Consider the following 17,106-nt stretch of genomic DNA (forward strand, 5'->3'; position numbering starts at 1 on the left):
CCACGCTTGGTTTCTTTTCGCTATCACGGTTTTAAACCTATCGAGCGGATGAGAAAACGTTTGAATAGAGGTTTGGCCAAATTGCTGGGGGGTTTAGGAATCCTATCCTATAGGCACATTGAGTTGGAAGGTGGGCTGGTAGGGCTTTATTGGAAAGATGGTGTCCATCTTTCAGATGTTGGTTTGGACATCCTGAATTCTAATTTAGGCACCAGTATAGAAATGGCCGCGTGCTGGGTTGGTGGGGACAGGCGGAATGTTTCCGCCTGTCTGGTGGATAATGTTGGTGAAAAGTTATAAGTGATGTTTGGCAACCTGAGCCGTCTGGCTAGGTTGTTTGATGTAAATCTATTTTGTAAGTGTAAATACAGTTGAAAGTATTTATTGTATGTTAAAGCTAATAATAAAACAAGCCGCGGCCTTTTTATGTCCAAACCAACATTGTGTGGTCTATTTTTAAAAAAAAAAAAAAATATATAAATATTTATAGTTATAATGTATAGAGCTTATGCTGAACTGTGGAGTGGTTATTATTTATTTATTTATTAGGCAAATTGGTTTTATCTTATTTAAAGAAGGGAACATCCTGCCTACCATTCCCATAAAAAGAAAGGGGTGCTTTTATAGCCCCCCTTTCTTTATGGGATGGTGGCAGGGGAATAGTAACATGTCAGCTATAGATGTGGTACAGTAGGTTGAACTTTTGACCCAGGTCAGGTCAGGGTCTTTTGTCTTTCCCGCTATCTGGACAGTATCCAGGGGAATTTCAGCTGGAGTTCAGCTTTCCCGCCCGTTTATTGGCTGTCTCTGGGCAGATTTGAGTGGGGAGCTGTTTTCCCGCTCAGGTATCCCAGGCTCACACAGCTGTTCCAGCTCAAACTGGTTCCCAAAGGGGGCTATTTAAGAGGCGGCCGCGGGGCTCCGGGTCACTTCACCCTGTCAGGATTAACAAAGGCGTTCCCCTCCCTCCCACCCCTTTTGTCGCGGCTCATAGTTATTATTATTGGCTATGTACTGTCGCCCAAGTTGGTTATACTTGGGTGGATTTCCTGTTTCTCTGCAGTAAAGTAGGTGCTGTTGGATAATGTTGGTGAAAAGTTATAAGTGATGTTTGGCAACCTGAGCCGTCTGGCTAGGTTGTTTGATGTAAATCTATTTTGTAAGTGTAAATACAGTTGAAAGTATTTATTGTATGTTAAAGCTAATAATAAAACAAGCCGCGGCCTTTTTATGTCCAAACCAACATTGTGTGGTCTATTTTTAAAAAAAAAAAAAAAAATATAAATATTTATAGTTATAATGTATAGAGCTTATGCTGAACTGTGGAGTGGTTATTATTTATTTATTTATTAGGCAAATTGGTTTTATCTTATTTAAAGAAGGGAACATCCTGCCTACCATTCCCATATTATTATCCTAATTATTGCCAAATTAAGTACTTCAGCAAGGCGTCATGTATTGAGGTTCTTTTGAACTACTGTATCTACATTGTATCGATTGAGAAAATTGTACATGCATTTATGTTAACTTTCCAATAAATCGAATTACGCTCTCAACAGGGATTAATATCTAGAGGATTATCTGTATATATATGACCTCTTTGTTCATGTTGATGTAGCTGTACAATGGTGCTTTATGCTATGCTGAAGGATGAAATAAAAAAATGTATAAATCAAAACAAAACTGCTTTAAGATTTTTAGCTTTGGTAGAGTTCTAACCCTTCCTTATTTTATGCACACAAAATAAATTGGACTTGAGTTGGACATTAAATGTGAAAACAAGGACATCAATAAGCTCAAGCTCAAGTTTGATTAAGCCCTAAAGCATGTGTGATTTTTCAGCCATGTCAATTTTATTTTAAACGGGTTGTTGTTGATTTTATAGCATAATGAACTGAGCTTAAGGCATCACACAACTGCTCAAGATTGATGGGTAAACTTCCCTTACCCATAATACTATGCTGAAATGTATTCCAAAAGGCTTAACACCACAACATGAGTATGCCAGCACTTGTAGAGAAGTTAAAACCGAAATTCATTGAACCAGATTATATTTTCCAGTCATCAACACTTCATAGTTGATGTTCCCCAGCCAACCATATATGCTTTCGAGGATTTTAAATGGAAAGAAAAGTGCCCTGAGTGGTCATCACAATATGGTGAAGATTAGGGATGCACCGAAATGAAAATTCTGGGCCGAAACCAAAACCGAAATGCAGGATGCCCTTGGCCGAAAACCGAAAATTACTTTTTCCCCCCAAAAATTTTAAAATAGATAAAAGAGGGGCATACACCAAAAACAGGCAGCGACGTACACCTGTCGCTGCCACCCTGTCACAGTATATGTACTGTGATGGGTTGGCAAGAGGTTAATTTAATTACCAATGGTATTAGTATTATGCAGCATGAGGGGGTTAATGTATTGTCACTGCTGGTCACTCATCTATTAGTGACCGACCAGTGGCAGTTAATTAACCTCTTTGTGCTGCATTAGTACAACCAGTATCAGTGCAACCAGTGTTAATTATCACTGATACTGGTTGTACTAATGCAGCACAAAGGTGTTAATAACTGCCACTGGTCGGTCACTAATAGATGAGTGACCAGCAGTGACAATACATTAACCCCTCATGCTTCATAATACAAATACCATTGGTAAGCTGCCTCAGCTCTCCCCCATCCCCCCCCCCAACTGCCTCAGCGTCCCCCTCGGCAGTACACCCTCCCCCCCTCTGGCTCAGCGTCCCTCCTTGGGTGTCCTTCATTCAAAAGAAGCGCCTCTGGCCGGTGGCCCGCCTCCCGGTGATGTCACTACTACGATCTGTGTATGAATGAAGGGACACACCGGGTGGGAGGGCGGGGCGAGCGGCCGCTAATAGTTATAACTATGTGATCCTTCCCTGTCAGCGGGACTGTGTGTGAATGAGAACTGACCTGACACCGGGCGGGGGGAGCAGCCGCTAATAGCTGTAACTATGTGAGCTTCACTTCCCTGTCAGTGGGACTGTGTGTGAATGAGAACTGACCTGACACCGGGCTGGGGGGTGGGGGGAGTGGCCGCTAATAACTATAACTATGTGAGCTTCACTTCCCTGTCAGCGGAGATACATGCCTGACAGGGAAGTGAAAGCTCACATAGTTACAGCTATTAGCGGCCACTCCCCCCGCCCCCCCGCCCGGTGTCAGGTCAGTTCTCATTCACACACAGTCCCGCTGACAGGGAAGGATCACATAGTTATATCTATTAGCGGCCGCTCGCCCCGCCCTCCCGCCTGGTATGTCCCTTCATTCATACAAAGATCGTAGTAGTAGGGACGTCATTGAGAGGCGGGCAGCCGGCCAGAGGCGGGACTTTTAAAACCTGCCCTGCGCCCTCCTCCTTCCTCATGGCGGCCATATTAATTTCGGCAATGTTAACCCATTATCGGCCAAAATGGGATAGGATCATTTTCGGCCGATAATTTCAGTGGCCGAAATTTCGGTGCATCCCTCGTGAAGATTGTAAGCTCTAACGAGCAGAGTCCTCTGATTCCTCCTGTTTTGAACAATATTGTAACTGTACTGTTTGCCCCAACGCTGTAAAGCAATGCACAAACTGTTGGCACTCTATAAAAACGTGTAAAATAATAATAAAAAAGCAATGTGCATTTCTATGGTTATAGTTCACAACTGGGTAGTAATGGTAATTGTTGTGTGTTATCTATTGTAACTCAAACCACTGGAAACCTGCAAGCCAGGTGGTTAAGGCCACAACCTCTGCCCAGAACCATTACCTAGGATGTATCTGCAACCCATACCTTCAGAACAGAGCTTTGCTTTCAATGCATAGAGGTGTACAACAATTCAAATGTCAGGATCACCAAACTGCTCCCCTTTAACAGCCAACTCCTGATTGTGAACTTGTGGAACCACCTAAATGTCATCCATTTTAACCAATGTGTGACAGCAGATACAAAGGCTTTTGTGCTACTAAATACATATAGACCCACTTTTCCTGATAAATTCTGTAATGCAACAAAAGATTATCATGTTGAAGAAACAGTTTATAATCATATTCGTTCTAATTTTGACAGCACAAACATATTCTGCAGCTTCTAAAAGCAACATTTAGTTTCATTAGACCCCTCCCCTCATAGGTTCTCATACACACTGGATCATGAATTTTAGGTTCACATTTCATTATACCATGGTGTTTGGACCAAAACTCAACCGTCTACTCAGAATATAAAAGGCAAAATCCTGTGCAGCTGCCCACATTTTTAAGATTGGGCTAAAAGTTCAGGAGATCACAAAACAGTTGTCAGGAGTTTGACTGTCTGCTTGCATCTGTTGAAGGTCTTCTGCTTGATTATGTTTTTAGGTATTCAGTACATCAGACTTATGCTATAATGAGCACAGATCAACGCTACAGAAACAATCAACTCCCTGCAGGTTAGAGTTTTAATTCACTAGGATAAGAAATTAAACTGCAAATATTTTCATCATGCCATGGCCCTTTTATGGTGAGCCTCACCAAAAGAGGGGTTGTCCTTGAACAAGTTCAACTGAGACATCGAATGATTCTCAAACACGCTCAGCCCACTGGGTGTTGCCATATTACGCCTGTCCAATCAGAGTTTAATTCAAGTCATGAGAAAGGCTGCAATGATGGGGAGTACAAACAAGAAAAGTTGTACTTTTACAAAGGATACAGTAAGATCATAGCGCAGGGACAGCTGCTCCCCTCCTTGGTCTTCTAGGTCATAGATAAGTTTTGCATCTTCTCCATATTTCCCTGTCAGTATTTCCTGCAACAACATCAACATGCAGTTTAAAGAACAGCAACATCAGATGCACGATGACATCCAATCAGCTGCCCTTCAAGATATGACAAGCCCTTCACAGTGATACAAAATAGAATGAATAATGAGAAAACTATTGACTTTAGTAGTGGTATGTTATGTACCAATACACACATACATCTCCTTAACTGACAGCTGCTTTGATTAAAAAATGATGGTATGCTTGGAGAGCACACCACAAGCTAGAGGAGATGAATTATTTCTAAAATGAAAACAGTAAAGGTAAACTGCAATAAAGCCTGGAAAAATTAGTGCGTACACTCACACAGGAGACACAAGGGTTGATTTATAAAAATAAAGAATGTCAAAGAAACAGTTTCACTGTTGCAGAGAATACAAAATGCTGCATTACAGCAAGAAAACAATTCCTAACTTCTCACGACAGATCTCCCTAACAATGCTCACCCCTCTTCTATAAGAAACCACTGCAGTCTACAGAAGTATTACATTACACAAAGCAATGCAGATGCAGCGGAGGGCAATGCAAAGACAAAAGGCTGTAGTACAGTCCAGCGGAGGTATTTAAGACTACTTTACAGGCTTGAGATCTGAAGCTTGAGATCAGGCTTGAGATAAATAGAAATCAGGGAAAGGTCCTTACTCAATTAATAAAGGGCACATATCCTAGTTTGCAAAAATATGTGTGAATAATATATATATATATATATATATATATATACACACACATACACACACACAGTATCTCACAGAACTGAGTACACCCCTCATATGTTTGTAAATATATTATAACTTTTTATGTGACAACACTGGAGAAATGACACTTTGCTACAATGTAAAGTAGTGAGTGTACAGCTTGTATAACAGTGTAAATTTGCTGTCCCCTCAAAATAACTCAACACACAGCCGTTAATGTCTAAGCCACTGGCAACAAAAGTGAGTACACCCCTAGGTGAACATGTCTAAATTGGACCCAAAGTGTCAATATTTTGTGTGGCCACCATTATTTTCCAGTCCTCTTCCACTCATCCGTGACAACTTTACAGAGCTGGTGAATATTAGAGACCTTGCGCTCCTCCACCTTCAATTGGAGGATGCCCCACAGATGTTCAATAGGGTTTAGGTCTGGAGACATTCTTGGCCAGTCCATCACCTTTACCCTCAGCTTCTTTAGCAAGGCAGTGGTCGTTTTGGAGGTGTGTTTGGGGTCGTAATCATGTTAGAATACTGCCCTGCGGTCCAGTCTCTGAAGGGAGGGGATCATGCTCTGCTTTAGTAAGTCACAGTACATGTTGGCATTCATGGTTCCCTCAATGAACTATAGCTCCCCAGTGCCGGAAGCACTAATGCAGCCCCAGACCATGACACTCCCACCACGCTTGACTGTAGGCAGTACACGCTTGTCTTTGTACACCTCACCTGGTTGCTGCCACAGATGCTTGACCCGATCTGAACAAAATAAGTTTATCTTGGTTTTATCAGACCACAGGACATGGTTCTAGTAATTCGTGTCCTTAGTCTGCTTGTCTTCAGCTAACTGTTTGCAGGCTTTGTTGTGCAACATCTTTAGAAGAGGCTTCCTTCTGGGATGACAGCCATGCAGACCATATTGATACATTGTGCAGCCTTTGGTCTGAGCACTGACAGGCTGACCCCCCACCCCTTCAACCTCTGCAGCAATGCTGGCAGCAATCATACGTCTATTTCCCAAAGACAATCTCTGGATATGATGCTAAGTATGTGCACTCAACCCCTATGGTCAACCGTGGCGAGGCCTGTTCTGAGTGGAACCTGTCCTGTTAAACCGCTGTATGGTCTTGGCCACCGTATTGCAGCTCAGTTTTAGGGTTTTGGCAATCTTCTTATAGCCTAGGCCATCTTTATGTAGAGCAACAATTCTTTTTGTTCCGGTTCCCAAGAGAGTTCTTTGCCATGAGAGGTCATGTTGAACTTCCAGTGATCAGTATGAGAGAGTGAGAGCGATAACACCAAATTTAACACACTTGCTCCCCATTCACACCTGAAACCTTGTAACACTAACGAGTCACATGACACCGGGGTGGAAAAATGGCTAATTGGGCCCAATTTGGACATTTTCACTTACGGGTGTACTCACATTTGTTACCAGTGGTATAGACATTAATGGCTGTGTATTGAGTTATTTTGAGGGGACAGCAAATTTACACTATTATACAAGCTGTACACTCACTACTTTACATTGTAGCAAAGTGTAATTTCTTCAGTGTTGTCACATGAAAAGATAAAATAAAATATTTACAAAAATGTGAGGGGTGTACTCACTTTTGTGAGATATATATATATATATATATATATAATCATTAAAAAAAAAAAAAGCTTATTCACTTTATAATGTTTACAACTTCCTACAGTATGAGTATAGGATTTTTTTTCATGAAATATTACAATTTCAAATAATTATCAGAGTGCAATACAACTTGAATTTAACAAATCATATTTTTCTGTATCTTGGGAAGCGCACATATAACCTTTTCTGGAAACTTTAATCGACCTGTCAATTTAAATTTACTGTCTACTGACTGAAAAAGGAGTTAGCAGCTGTCTTCAGAGACCCAAGTACTTATTGCAAAGAAAGCATCCTTGTTCATATGCATGCTTCGAGCCTCTAGTTAACTGGAGGAGTGGGCAAAGATCAAGTGCATTTAAAGAGCCTCACAAAACAACAGAACAGCAAGATGTCGCCTCTTCCTCCTTTCACCAAATTTTTGTTCTGGTGACAATTAAAGAATGTGTCCCTTAATGCCGGTTCACACATATGTGATGTGAGACATTGCATGTGATTCGCACCGCACCGCTTTGCAAATCACATGCAATGTCTGTGTGATGCAAATTCAGCCATACAGATAGCATGGCTGAATTTGCATCACATTCAGACCAAAGTTGCGCAGGACCCTTTTTCAGTCTGCACCAGAATCGGAAAGCATGGGGACTCACACCTATGCGATCCGATTACTGTCTGAACTGACAGTTCGCACTGCGATATGCAAACTGATCTGGGGGTGTAGTTAACATTGTATTGACACTCTCAGCAGTTCGCATATGGCAGTGTGAACTGCCTGCGAGTCGGGTGTGATGCGGGAACCCACAGTGGATTTGCAGGGTTCCCGCATCGCACCATTGTGAACCGGCACTTAAGGAGACTCTGTCATGCTGCTCATTCAATGAAAAGTGACAAAGTCTTATGAAAGTGATCCCCCATCGCTAGATCCACTTAAAATGGCTGTAAACCCTTACAAATCCTCCTACAAAATTTGTACCTGTTTTCTACAGTCCTCTCTTCTGTACAGCTGTCTAAAGCACACGGATCAAACACTATTTCTCAGCTCCAGCAAGCAGGGGACAAGAATCTGACATTACACACTGCTTTTTATAGAGCAGGGAGCTGAGTGTATTCTGACACCTGAGGGGAGGGAAGGGACACCCCCTCCAAAACAGTCTTATAGGGAAAAATGCATAGCTGAGGCTGTCAATCACCTTCTGTGTGCTGGAGGGGGGGATCTCGATTCTGTAGTGGGAGGATAACCTGTCAGGAGTGACTAATGTAGATAGCAGAAGAAACAGAGAGGTGACAGAAATCAGCCTCTGTGCTTTGGATTGAGGTTATTACACACTATAGAGAGATATGCTCAGTTAATTTTTCATTTCAAAGGTTTACAACCAACTTAAAACGCTTAGCGACTGTCCACCATAGATATACTGTGGCAGGGTGGCCACTCTGCGCCAGATCGCGTATCTACCGTAGTAGGTGATCTGACACTTCTGGGTCTGGGGTCCGGGTGCGCGCCACCAGCGACCTGCTCCAGCTGTGGTTGGACATGTCAACCGGGAACCGCTGATCGTTCGTGAGAAAGACAGAATGGCGGTCTGCCTATGTAAACAAGGCAGACTGTCGTTCTGTGAGAGGGGAATGTGCTGATCCTGTGTTCCTGCTATGCAGGAACACGGATCTGTACATTCCTTCAGTCAAAACACATCCCCCACAGTTAGTAATCAGTCCCAAGGAACACATTTAACCCTTTGATCGCCCCTGAGGTTAACCCCTTCCCTACCAGTGTAATTAGTACAGTAACATATTTTTAGTACTGATCACTGTATTAGCGTCACCAAAAAGTCTCAAAAGTGTCAGTTAGGTGTCCGATTTGTCCACTGTAATATCCAGTCCCGCTATAAGTTGCTTATCGCTGCTATTACTAGTAAAAAATAAAAATTAAAAAATTAACTAAAAATACAATAGTTTGCAGATGCTATAACTTTGCGCAAACCAATCAATATATACGTATTGGGATTTTTTTTTTACCAAAAATATGTAGCAGAATACATATTGGCCTAAATAGATGAAGAAATTCGATTTTTTTAATTTTTTTATTGGGAATATTTTATAGCAGAAAGTAGAATTTTTTTTTTTTTTTTTTCAAAATTGTCGGTCTTTTTTTGTATTTAGCGCAAAAATAAAAACCACAGAGGTCATCAAATTCCACCAAAAGAAAGCTCTATTTGTGTGGAAAAAAAAGGGACATACGTTTTATTTGGGTACAGTGTCGCATAACCACGCAATTGTCAGTTAAATAACACAGTGCCGTATCGCAAACAATGGCCTGAAGGGGGGTAAACCTTCCTGAGCTGAAGTGGTTAAACTAATCTTTGCAGAGATCCCCTGCTGTCGTTTTCCCCAATACAGCCACTGAAAAACATCTGGCGCTTCCAGGTATGGAGGAACATACGACAGTGACAGAACCTCTTTCACAATATTTCAACAAAGGGTTGTGGGGCACACTCTAAACATGCATTTCTAAGGTTGGTGCTGCTATAGAGACCAATATAAAAATTGAACCATAGAGAATAGCGCACACATACACGAAAAAGGTTGCTTTCAAATCTTGCAAGGCTACTTAAAACACCTGATCTTAATAAGTAAATATGGGGATTTAGTCACGCCATATGGCCATATCATGCTTAAACCCACCACTGCGTCAAAGTACCCCATTTTCTGTTTCAATGATTTTTATTGAAGTTTTTAAGACAAACATTAAAGAGCCTTAACAGTATTGAATAGAGCTGCATCATTACACAATAAACATTTCGGAAAGAGTATTTTTCACATCATCTAGCCTGCACTTCTATTACTGCACTTTACTCGACGAACCATGTCAAAAAGGAGGAAGATGCACCAAATAACATTCCTGTAACATGTAAGTGGTACAAGAGAGCTGTCGGTTTCTCCATCCCTTCTCAAAAAAAAAAAAAAAAACTAGATAAGGAGGAGAGAGGGAGGACCTCAATAAATTGGCTGTAGGGCCGACGTTCCCTTTCCCAACTTTGGTGGAATTGAAGAGATCCGGTACCACTAACCACTGTATATGCCCCTTAATCGGGGGTTGCTGCAATAACGTTTTGTTCAGTGCAATAGATTTAGCAACGTCTATCTCCCTGGTTCTACAGAGAGAGTACCGGAAAAGGAGTAAAGGAAAAGAAAGAAGAAAAGAAAGAGAGAAGAGAGTCTAAGAGAAGAAGGATGCGCTCCATGATATATACAGTCAGGTCCATACATATTGGGACATCGACACAATTCTAATCTTTTTGACTCTATACACCACCACAATGGATTTGAAATGAAACAAACAAGATGTGCTTTAACTGCAGACTTTTCGCTTTAATTTGAGGGTATTTACATCCAAATCAGGTGAAAGGTGTAGGAATTACAACAGTTTGTATATGTGCCTCCCACTTTTTAAGGGACCAAACGTAATGGGATGATTGGCTGCTCAGCTTTTCCATGGCCAGGTGTGTGTTATTCCCTCATTATCCTATTTACAAGGAGCAGATAAAAAGGTCCAGAATTGATTTTAAGTGTGCTATTTGTATTTGGAATCTGCTGCTGTCAACTCTCAATATGAGATCCAAAGAGCTGTCACTATCAGTGAAGTAAGCCATCATTAGGCTGAAAAAACAAAACCAACCCATCAGAGAGAGATAGCAAACATTAGGTATGGCCAAATCAACTGTTTGGAACATCCTTAAAAAGAAAAAATGCACCGGTGAGCTCAGCAATACCAAAAGACCCAGAAGACCACGGAAAACAACTGTGGTGGATGACCGAAGAATTCTTTCCCTGGTGAAGAAAACACCCTTCACAACAGTTGGCCAGATCAAGAACACTCTCCAGGGAGGTAGGTGTATGTGTGTCAAAGTCAACAATCAAGAGTAGATTTCACCAGAGTGAATACAGAGGGTTCACCACAAGATGTAAACCATTGGTGAGCCTCAAAAACAGGAAGGCCAGATTAGAGTTTGCCAAACAACATCTAAAAAAGCCTGCACAGTTCTGGAACAACATACTATGGACAGATGAGACCAAGATCAACTTGTACCAGAGCAATAGGAAGAGAAGAGTATGGAGAAGGAAAGAAACTGCTCATGATCCAAAGCATACCACCTCATCAGTGAAGCATGGTGGTGATAGTGTCATGGTGTGGGCATGTATGGCTGCCAATGGAACTGGTTCTCTTGTATTTATTGATGATGGGACTGCTAACAAAAGCAGCAAGATGAATTCTGAAGTGTTTCGGGCAATATTATCAGCTCATATTCAGCCAAATGCTTCAGAACTCATTGGACGGCGCCTCACAGTGCGGATGGACAATGACCCGAAGCATACTGCGAAAGCAACCAAAGAGTTTTTTTAAGGGAAAGAAGTGGAATGTTATGCAATGGCCAAGTCAATCACCTGACCTGAAACCGGTTGAGCATGCATTCCACTTGCTGAAGACAAAACTGAAGGGAAAATGCCCCAAGAAAATGCAGGAACTGAAGACAGTTGCAGTAGAGGCCTGGCAGAGCTTCACCAGGGATGAAACCCAGCATCTGGTGATGTCTATGCATTCCAGACTTCAGGCTGTAATTAACTGCAAAGTAATTGCAACCAAGTATTAAAAAGTGAAAGTTTGATTTATGATTGTTAATCTGTCCCATTACTTTTGGTCCCTTAAAAAGTGGGAGGCACATATACAAACTGTTGTAATTCCTACACGGTTCACCTGATTTGGATGTAAATACCCTCAAATTAATGTTGAAAGTCTGCAGTTAAAGTACATCTTGTTTGTTTCATTTCAAATCCATTGTGGTGGTGTATAGAGCCAAAAAGATTAGAATTGTGTCAATGTCCCAATATTTATGGACCTGACTGTACTTATCTGATCCCTGACAGCTTACAAGGAGTCAGACAAGTATTTGATCCAGGGTTGCCAAATTGTTTCAAACAAAAAGATTGCCTAGAGGCTTTTGTTCACCATAATCCATGACAACTTGTTTTTCACGAAGTCAAAAGGTATTGTAGTTATCCTCCAGGATCTGGCTATTGCTAATCTGGCTGCAGTAAAAATGAAGGCTATAAGTTTTCCTGTCCATCTTGGTGTTCCTTCAACTGGACGTTCCCATAAGAGCTTGCTGTGGCGATCTAATTAAATTCACCTGTGTGAGCAGATGAAATTATAAATACGGATCCAGAAGCATTTTACTTTTGGACAGGACCACCAAGTGTTCATTACTGTGCCCTCCATACCACAATCACGGAAGCAAAAGGGAGAGGCCCCCGCAACATATGCCGCTGCTTTCATTGGGACCATGTAACGTCTCATCAAAACTTTATAATTTGCTTCTATCAAGGAAGCATTTATGTATGATCTTGAAGCACCCTGAGCCATTCGGAACCATTCATGTATTTTGAACTTCTCACTTAAGTCTCTTGTAGATCCAGCATACTAATTGAGATGGGAAGCGTTCTGAATAGGTACATTATCCCATCTTTGAAGATCTGCTATCATCTTTCTGTATAATTTGCCTGATATAAAGTATCTGTCAGGGAGATACCTAAATATGGAAGAGTCTTTATCTGCCATTTTAAAGGAAATGTTTGTTGTATACAGTCAGGTCCATAAATATTGGGACACCAACACAATTCTAATCTTTTTGGCTCTATACACCACCACAATGGATTTGAAATGCAACAAACAAGATGTGCTTTAACTGCAGACTTTCAGCTTTAATTTGAGGGTATCTACATCCAAATCAGGTGAACAGTGTAGGAATAACAACAGTTTGTATATGTGCTTCCCACTTTTTAAGGGACCAAAAGTAATGGGACAGATTAACAATCATAAATTAAACTTTCACTTTTTAATACTTGGTTGCAAATCCTTTGCAGTCAATTACAGCCTGAAGTCTGGAACGCATAGATATCACCAGATGCTGGGTTTCATCCCTGAAGATGCTCTGCCAGGGCTCTACTGCAACTGTCTTCAGTTCCTGCTTGTTCTTGGGGCATTTTCCCTTCAGTTTTGTCTTCAGCAAGTGAAATGCATGCTCAATCGGATTCAGGTCAGGTGATTGACTTGGCCATTGCATAACATTCCACTTCTTTCCCTTAAAAAACTCTTTGGTTGCTTTCGCAGTATACTTCGGGTCATTGTCCATCTGCACTGTGAAGCGCCGTCCAATGAGTTCTGAAGCATTTGGATGAATATGAGCAGATATTATTGCCCGAAACACTTCAGAATTCATCCTGCTGCATTTGTCAGCAGTTACATCATCAATAAATACAAGAGAACCAGTTCCTTTGGCAGCCATACATACCCACGTCATGACACTACCATCACCATGCTTCACTGATGAGGTGGTATGCTTTGGATCATGAGCAGGTCCTTTCCTTCTCCATACTCTTCTCTTCCCATTACTCTGGTACAAGTTAATCTTGGTCTCTTCTGTCCATAGGATGTTGTTCCAGAACTGTGAAGGCTTTTTTAGATGTTGTTTGGCAAACTCTAATCTGGCCTTCCTGTTTTTGAGGCTCACCAATGGTTTACATCTTGTGGTGAACCCTCTGTATTCACCGGTGCATTCTTTCTTTTTAAGGATGTTCCAAACAGTTGATTTGGCCACACCTAATGTTTTTGCTATCTCTCTGATGGGTTTGTTTTGTTTTTTTCAGCCTAATAATGGCTTACTTCACTGATAGTGACAGCCCTTTGGATCTCTTATTGAGAGCTGAAAGCAACAGATTCCAAATGCAAATAGCACACTTGAAATGAACTCTGGACCTTTTATCTGCTCCTTGTAAATGGGATAATGAGGGAATAACACACACCTGGCAATGGAACAGCTGAATAGCCAATTGTCCCATTACTTTTGGTCCCTTAAAAACTGGGAGGCACATATACAAACTGTTGTACTTCCTACACCTTTCACCTGATTTGGATGTAAATACCCTCAAATTAAAGCTGAAAGTCTGTAGTAAAAGCACATCTTATTTGTTCAATTTCAAATCCATTGTGGTGGTGTATAGAGCCAAAAATATTAGAATTGTGTTGATGTCCCAATATTTATGGACCTGACTGTATGTGTGACTGTGGCCCCGTCCAATGTTAAATTTAGGGCAATTGATTTTGAATGATTAACAGACAGGCCTGAGATAATGGAGAAATGGCGCAATGCTTGGTATAGATTTGGGAGAGACATGGACAGGGAGGAAAGAAGCAGGAGAATATTGTCAGCAAAAAGAGCGCACTTGTGTTCCGAATCCCCACAATGTATGCCCTTGTAATCAGGATGGAGCCCAAGTTTAATAGCTAGAGGTTCCAAGGCTAATATGAATAAAATGTGGGATAAGGGGTATTTTTGCAGGGTGCTCCTGTGAATATCTATTTGTTGTGTTGTGTTACCAAGATCTTAGCAGTGGGTGCGCTATAAAGGGTTTGCAGTACCGTCAATAACTTTGGGCCAAATCTCTAGCCTTCAAGTACATAGAATGGGTAATCCCATGACAGGGAAAAAGTACCCCATTTTCAGTGGGTCCTACACTATTCATAGAATGGAAGATAAATCCCACTTCTCAAAACCATGGAACATACTCACTCCTTACATGGGAGAAGTGTACTAGCTGCAGTTTCCTCTGCTAAAACTGCACTATAAAAGGAACTCCTCCTATAACTACTTGCTGGTGGACACTGCTAATGAAGTACTGAAAATGGGGTACTTTGACGCAGTGGTGGGCTTAAGCACGGTATGGCTATATGGTGTGACTAAATTCTCATATTTACTTATTAAGATCAGATGTTTTAAGTAGCTTTGCAAGACTTGAAAGCAACCTTTTTTTGTGTATGTGTGCGCTATTCTCTATTGTTCACTATGCATCATATATGGCACATATATGAGGTTTTGGTGAAAAATGTTTGAAAGCCTCTGCACTGGAAAACCCTTTGTTAGGATTTATGCTTATGGAAAGTGGGTTATACAGCAGTTGTTCAAAACAATAAGCTACTGAGCACCTGCTGAATGGCTGCTTTATCATTCAAGGTAGCAGAAAATAACATGTAAGTCACAAACGACTGGTGGAAAACCACTGGTTTAAAAGTTGCAAAAAGAGGTTCCTGAATAACTCCCATATATTGCATTGTACCAATAAATAAAAAACCTAAAATGAATATAATAATTACAATAAAAAAAGAACATCCCCTTACTCCTACCATGTTATTGTCATTTCTTTGTCAGTTATAAAGTATCAGTGCTGAGATGTACCTGCTTCCTCCTTCTCTAGCTGGCAAGGCATCAGCCCTCTAACTAATAGGCAGAGGACCTGTACAACAATTTTATGGTCATAGGTCCAGATTCATCAAGTGGCAAAATAATTTAAAGTCCAATTCCATCCAAAACCCTTTCACCCACAATCCCCACGCCCAAGATGACAAATAAAGAGACTGCTCTGCATTGGGGGGGGGGGGGGGGGCTGTTTTTGTTCTGTTTTTTTGGATACTTCTTAAGGGAATAAACACACAGTTTTTTTGTATAAGTGCTTTAGATGGCGGAGGTCATGTAGACTCTAAAATAGTTAATGGCAGAGAACTTAAACAAACGGGTCTATGTAATGGCACCCACAAATGGACAAGTAATCTTTTGTCTTGTATACCTTCATAGTTTTGCCATTTTCATATTTTCTGGAAACCACAAACCTTACTTACCTAACTCTGAAAACACAGCATGGTAAAGGCAGATGCAGGCAACTTTATGGTGCCCACAGTATAAACTGTATATGCTAGATTTAATTTTTAATCCTCTGTAAAGCAGCATTTTCCACCCAAGATGGAATGTTTCCTTGAGCAGCGAGTCATGGAAGATTGATCTCTTGCCTGATGGTGGATGGAAAGATCTTCACCAAAATCATGTGACAGAGCCAGGGTGTGAGAACAGTGCAGTCTTTCTACTCTCCTCTTTTCATCAATTATTTATCTGTCTGTAAGAGGGGTCATTCTCCTAACTAATTTATTGGGGCATTCTTCCCACTAGCCATCAAAGTACGGGGGCATTCTTTCCGTTGAACTTCAGTGTAAGGGTGTCCTTCACCCACTGACAAATAACCTAGGAGAAGCTCTTCTACCTGACCAAAAATGTAAGGGTGAACTTCCCCAATGACCCCCCAAGGAAACAGGGCACTCTTTCTAATGACCACAAATGTAAAGAGGCACTACTTTGACGACCAATGTAAGGGGGTTTCATTTTACTGACCCCTAATGACGGGGACATTTCTCTAAAGACCATCAATATAAGGACACGTCTCCACCAATGTAAGGGGACATTTCTCCAATAACCACCACAGTAAAAGGACCCTCAACATAGGGAGGCACCTCTCCACTAACCACCGAAGTAATGGAAAACTTCTACAATGACCACTTTTGTAAAGGAATTTTCATTGTTTGCGTCTTTTTTTTAGCCATTTTTTTCTTCTTTTAAGTTCATGATTCTTACTGAACAGAACTTCATCTTATCTTCAATAATCTTTCCTATGTTTCAAATACAACATGTTTTAAAAATGTTTTTTATATTTTAATTTTTAGTTTATTTTTAATATTATTATGTCCATTATCTACTGATCACCTTAATGTACAGTGAATTGTAGGCATCATTTTTAATTTCCTGAGACTTCAAAAATTATTTAAAGGGTTCCTCCATGGCAAAAAGGTTGAGAAAGAGGGGATTACTGAAAGTAATAAACTACAACAGTGTAAGTACAAAATGCTAGTGGCAGCATAACACAGAAGCCTGTTTACAATGTAATTAAGCATAACTTTTTATGTATAATCACTTCTAGAAGGTTACCAGGCCAGTATTAAAATGACAGACATAAATATCTGGCATATGCCAACAAGTCAGCATGGAGTGCATAGTGTGAAAAATGGATGGATAAATAATGCAGGAGAACTGAGAGCCCCAGACAGATCCT

At 40.9% G+C, this 17,106-nt stretch overlaps 1 protein-coding gene across 1 annotated transcript in view; it reads right to left on the reverse strand.

Moving 5' to 3' along the window:
* LOC309553176 (histidine--tRNA ligase, cytoplasmic-like) overlaps window positions 1-17,106 on the reverse strand; it is a 214,063-nt gene that overhangs the window by 173,993 nt on the left and 22,964 nt on the right. The window contains exon 3 of the mRNA XM_082254106.1: window positions 4,692-4,787. Coding sequence (XP_082110232.1) covers window positions 4,692-4,787 — 96 coding nt within the window. The remainder of the gene's footprint in view (window positions 1-4,691; window positions 4,788-17,106) is intronic.

Source organism: Pelophylax lessonae, assembly GCF_965119305.1.
Source record: "Pelophylax lessonae genome assembly, chromosome: 4".
In the NCBI taxonomy this organism is placed as follows: domain Eukaryota; kingdom Metazoa; phylum Chordata; class Amphibia; order Anura; family Ranidae; genus Pelophylax; species Pelophylax lessonae.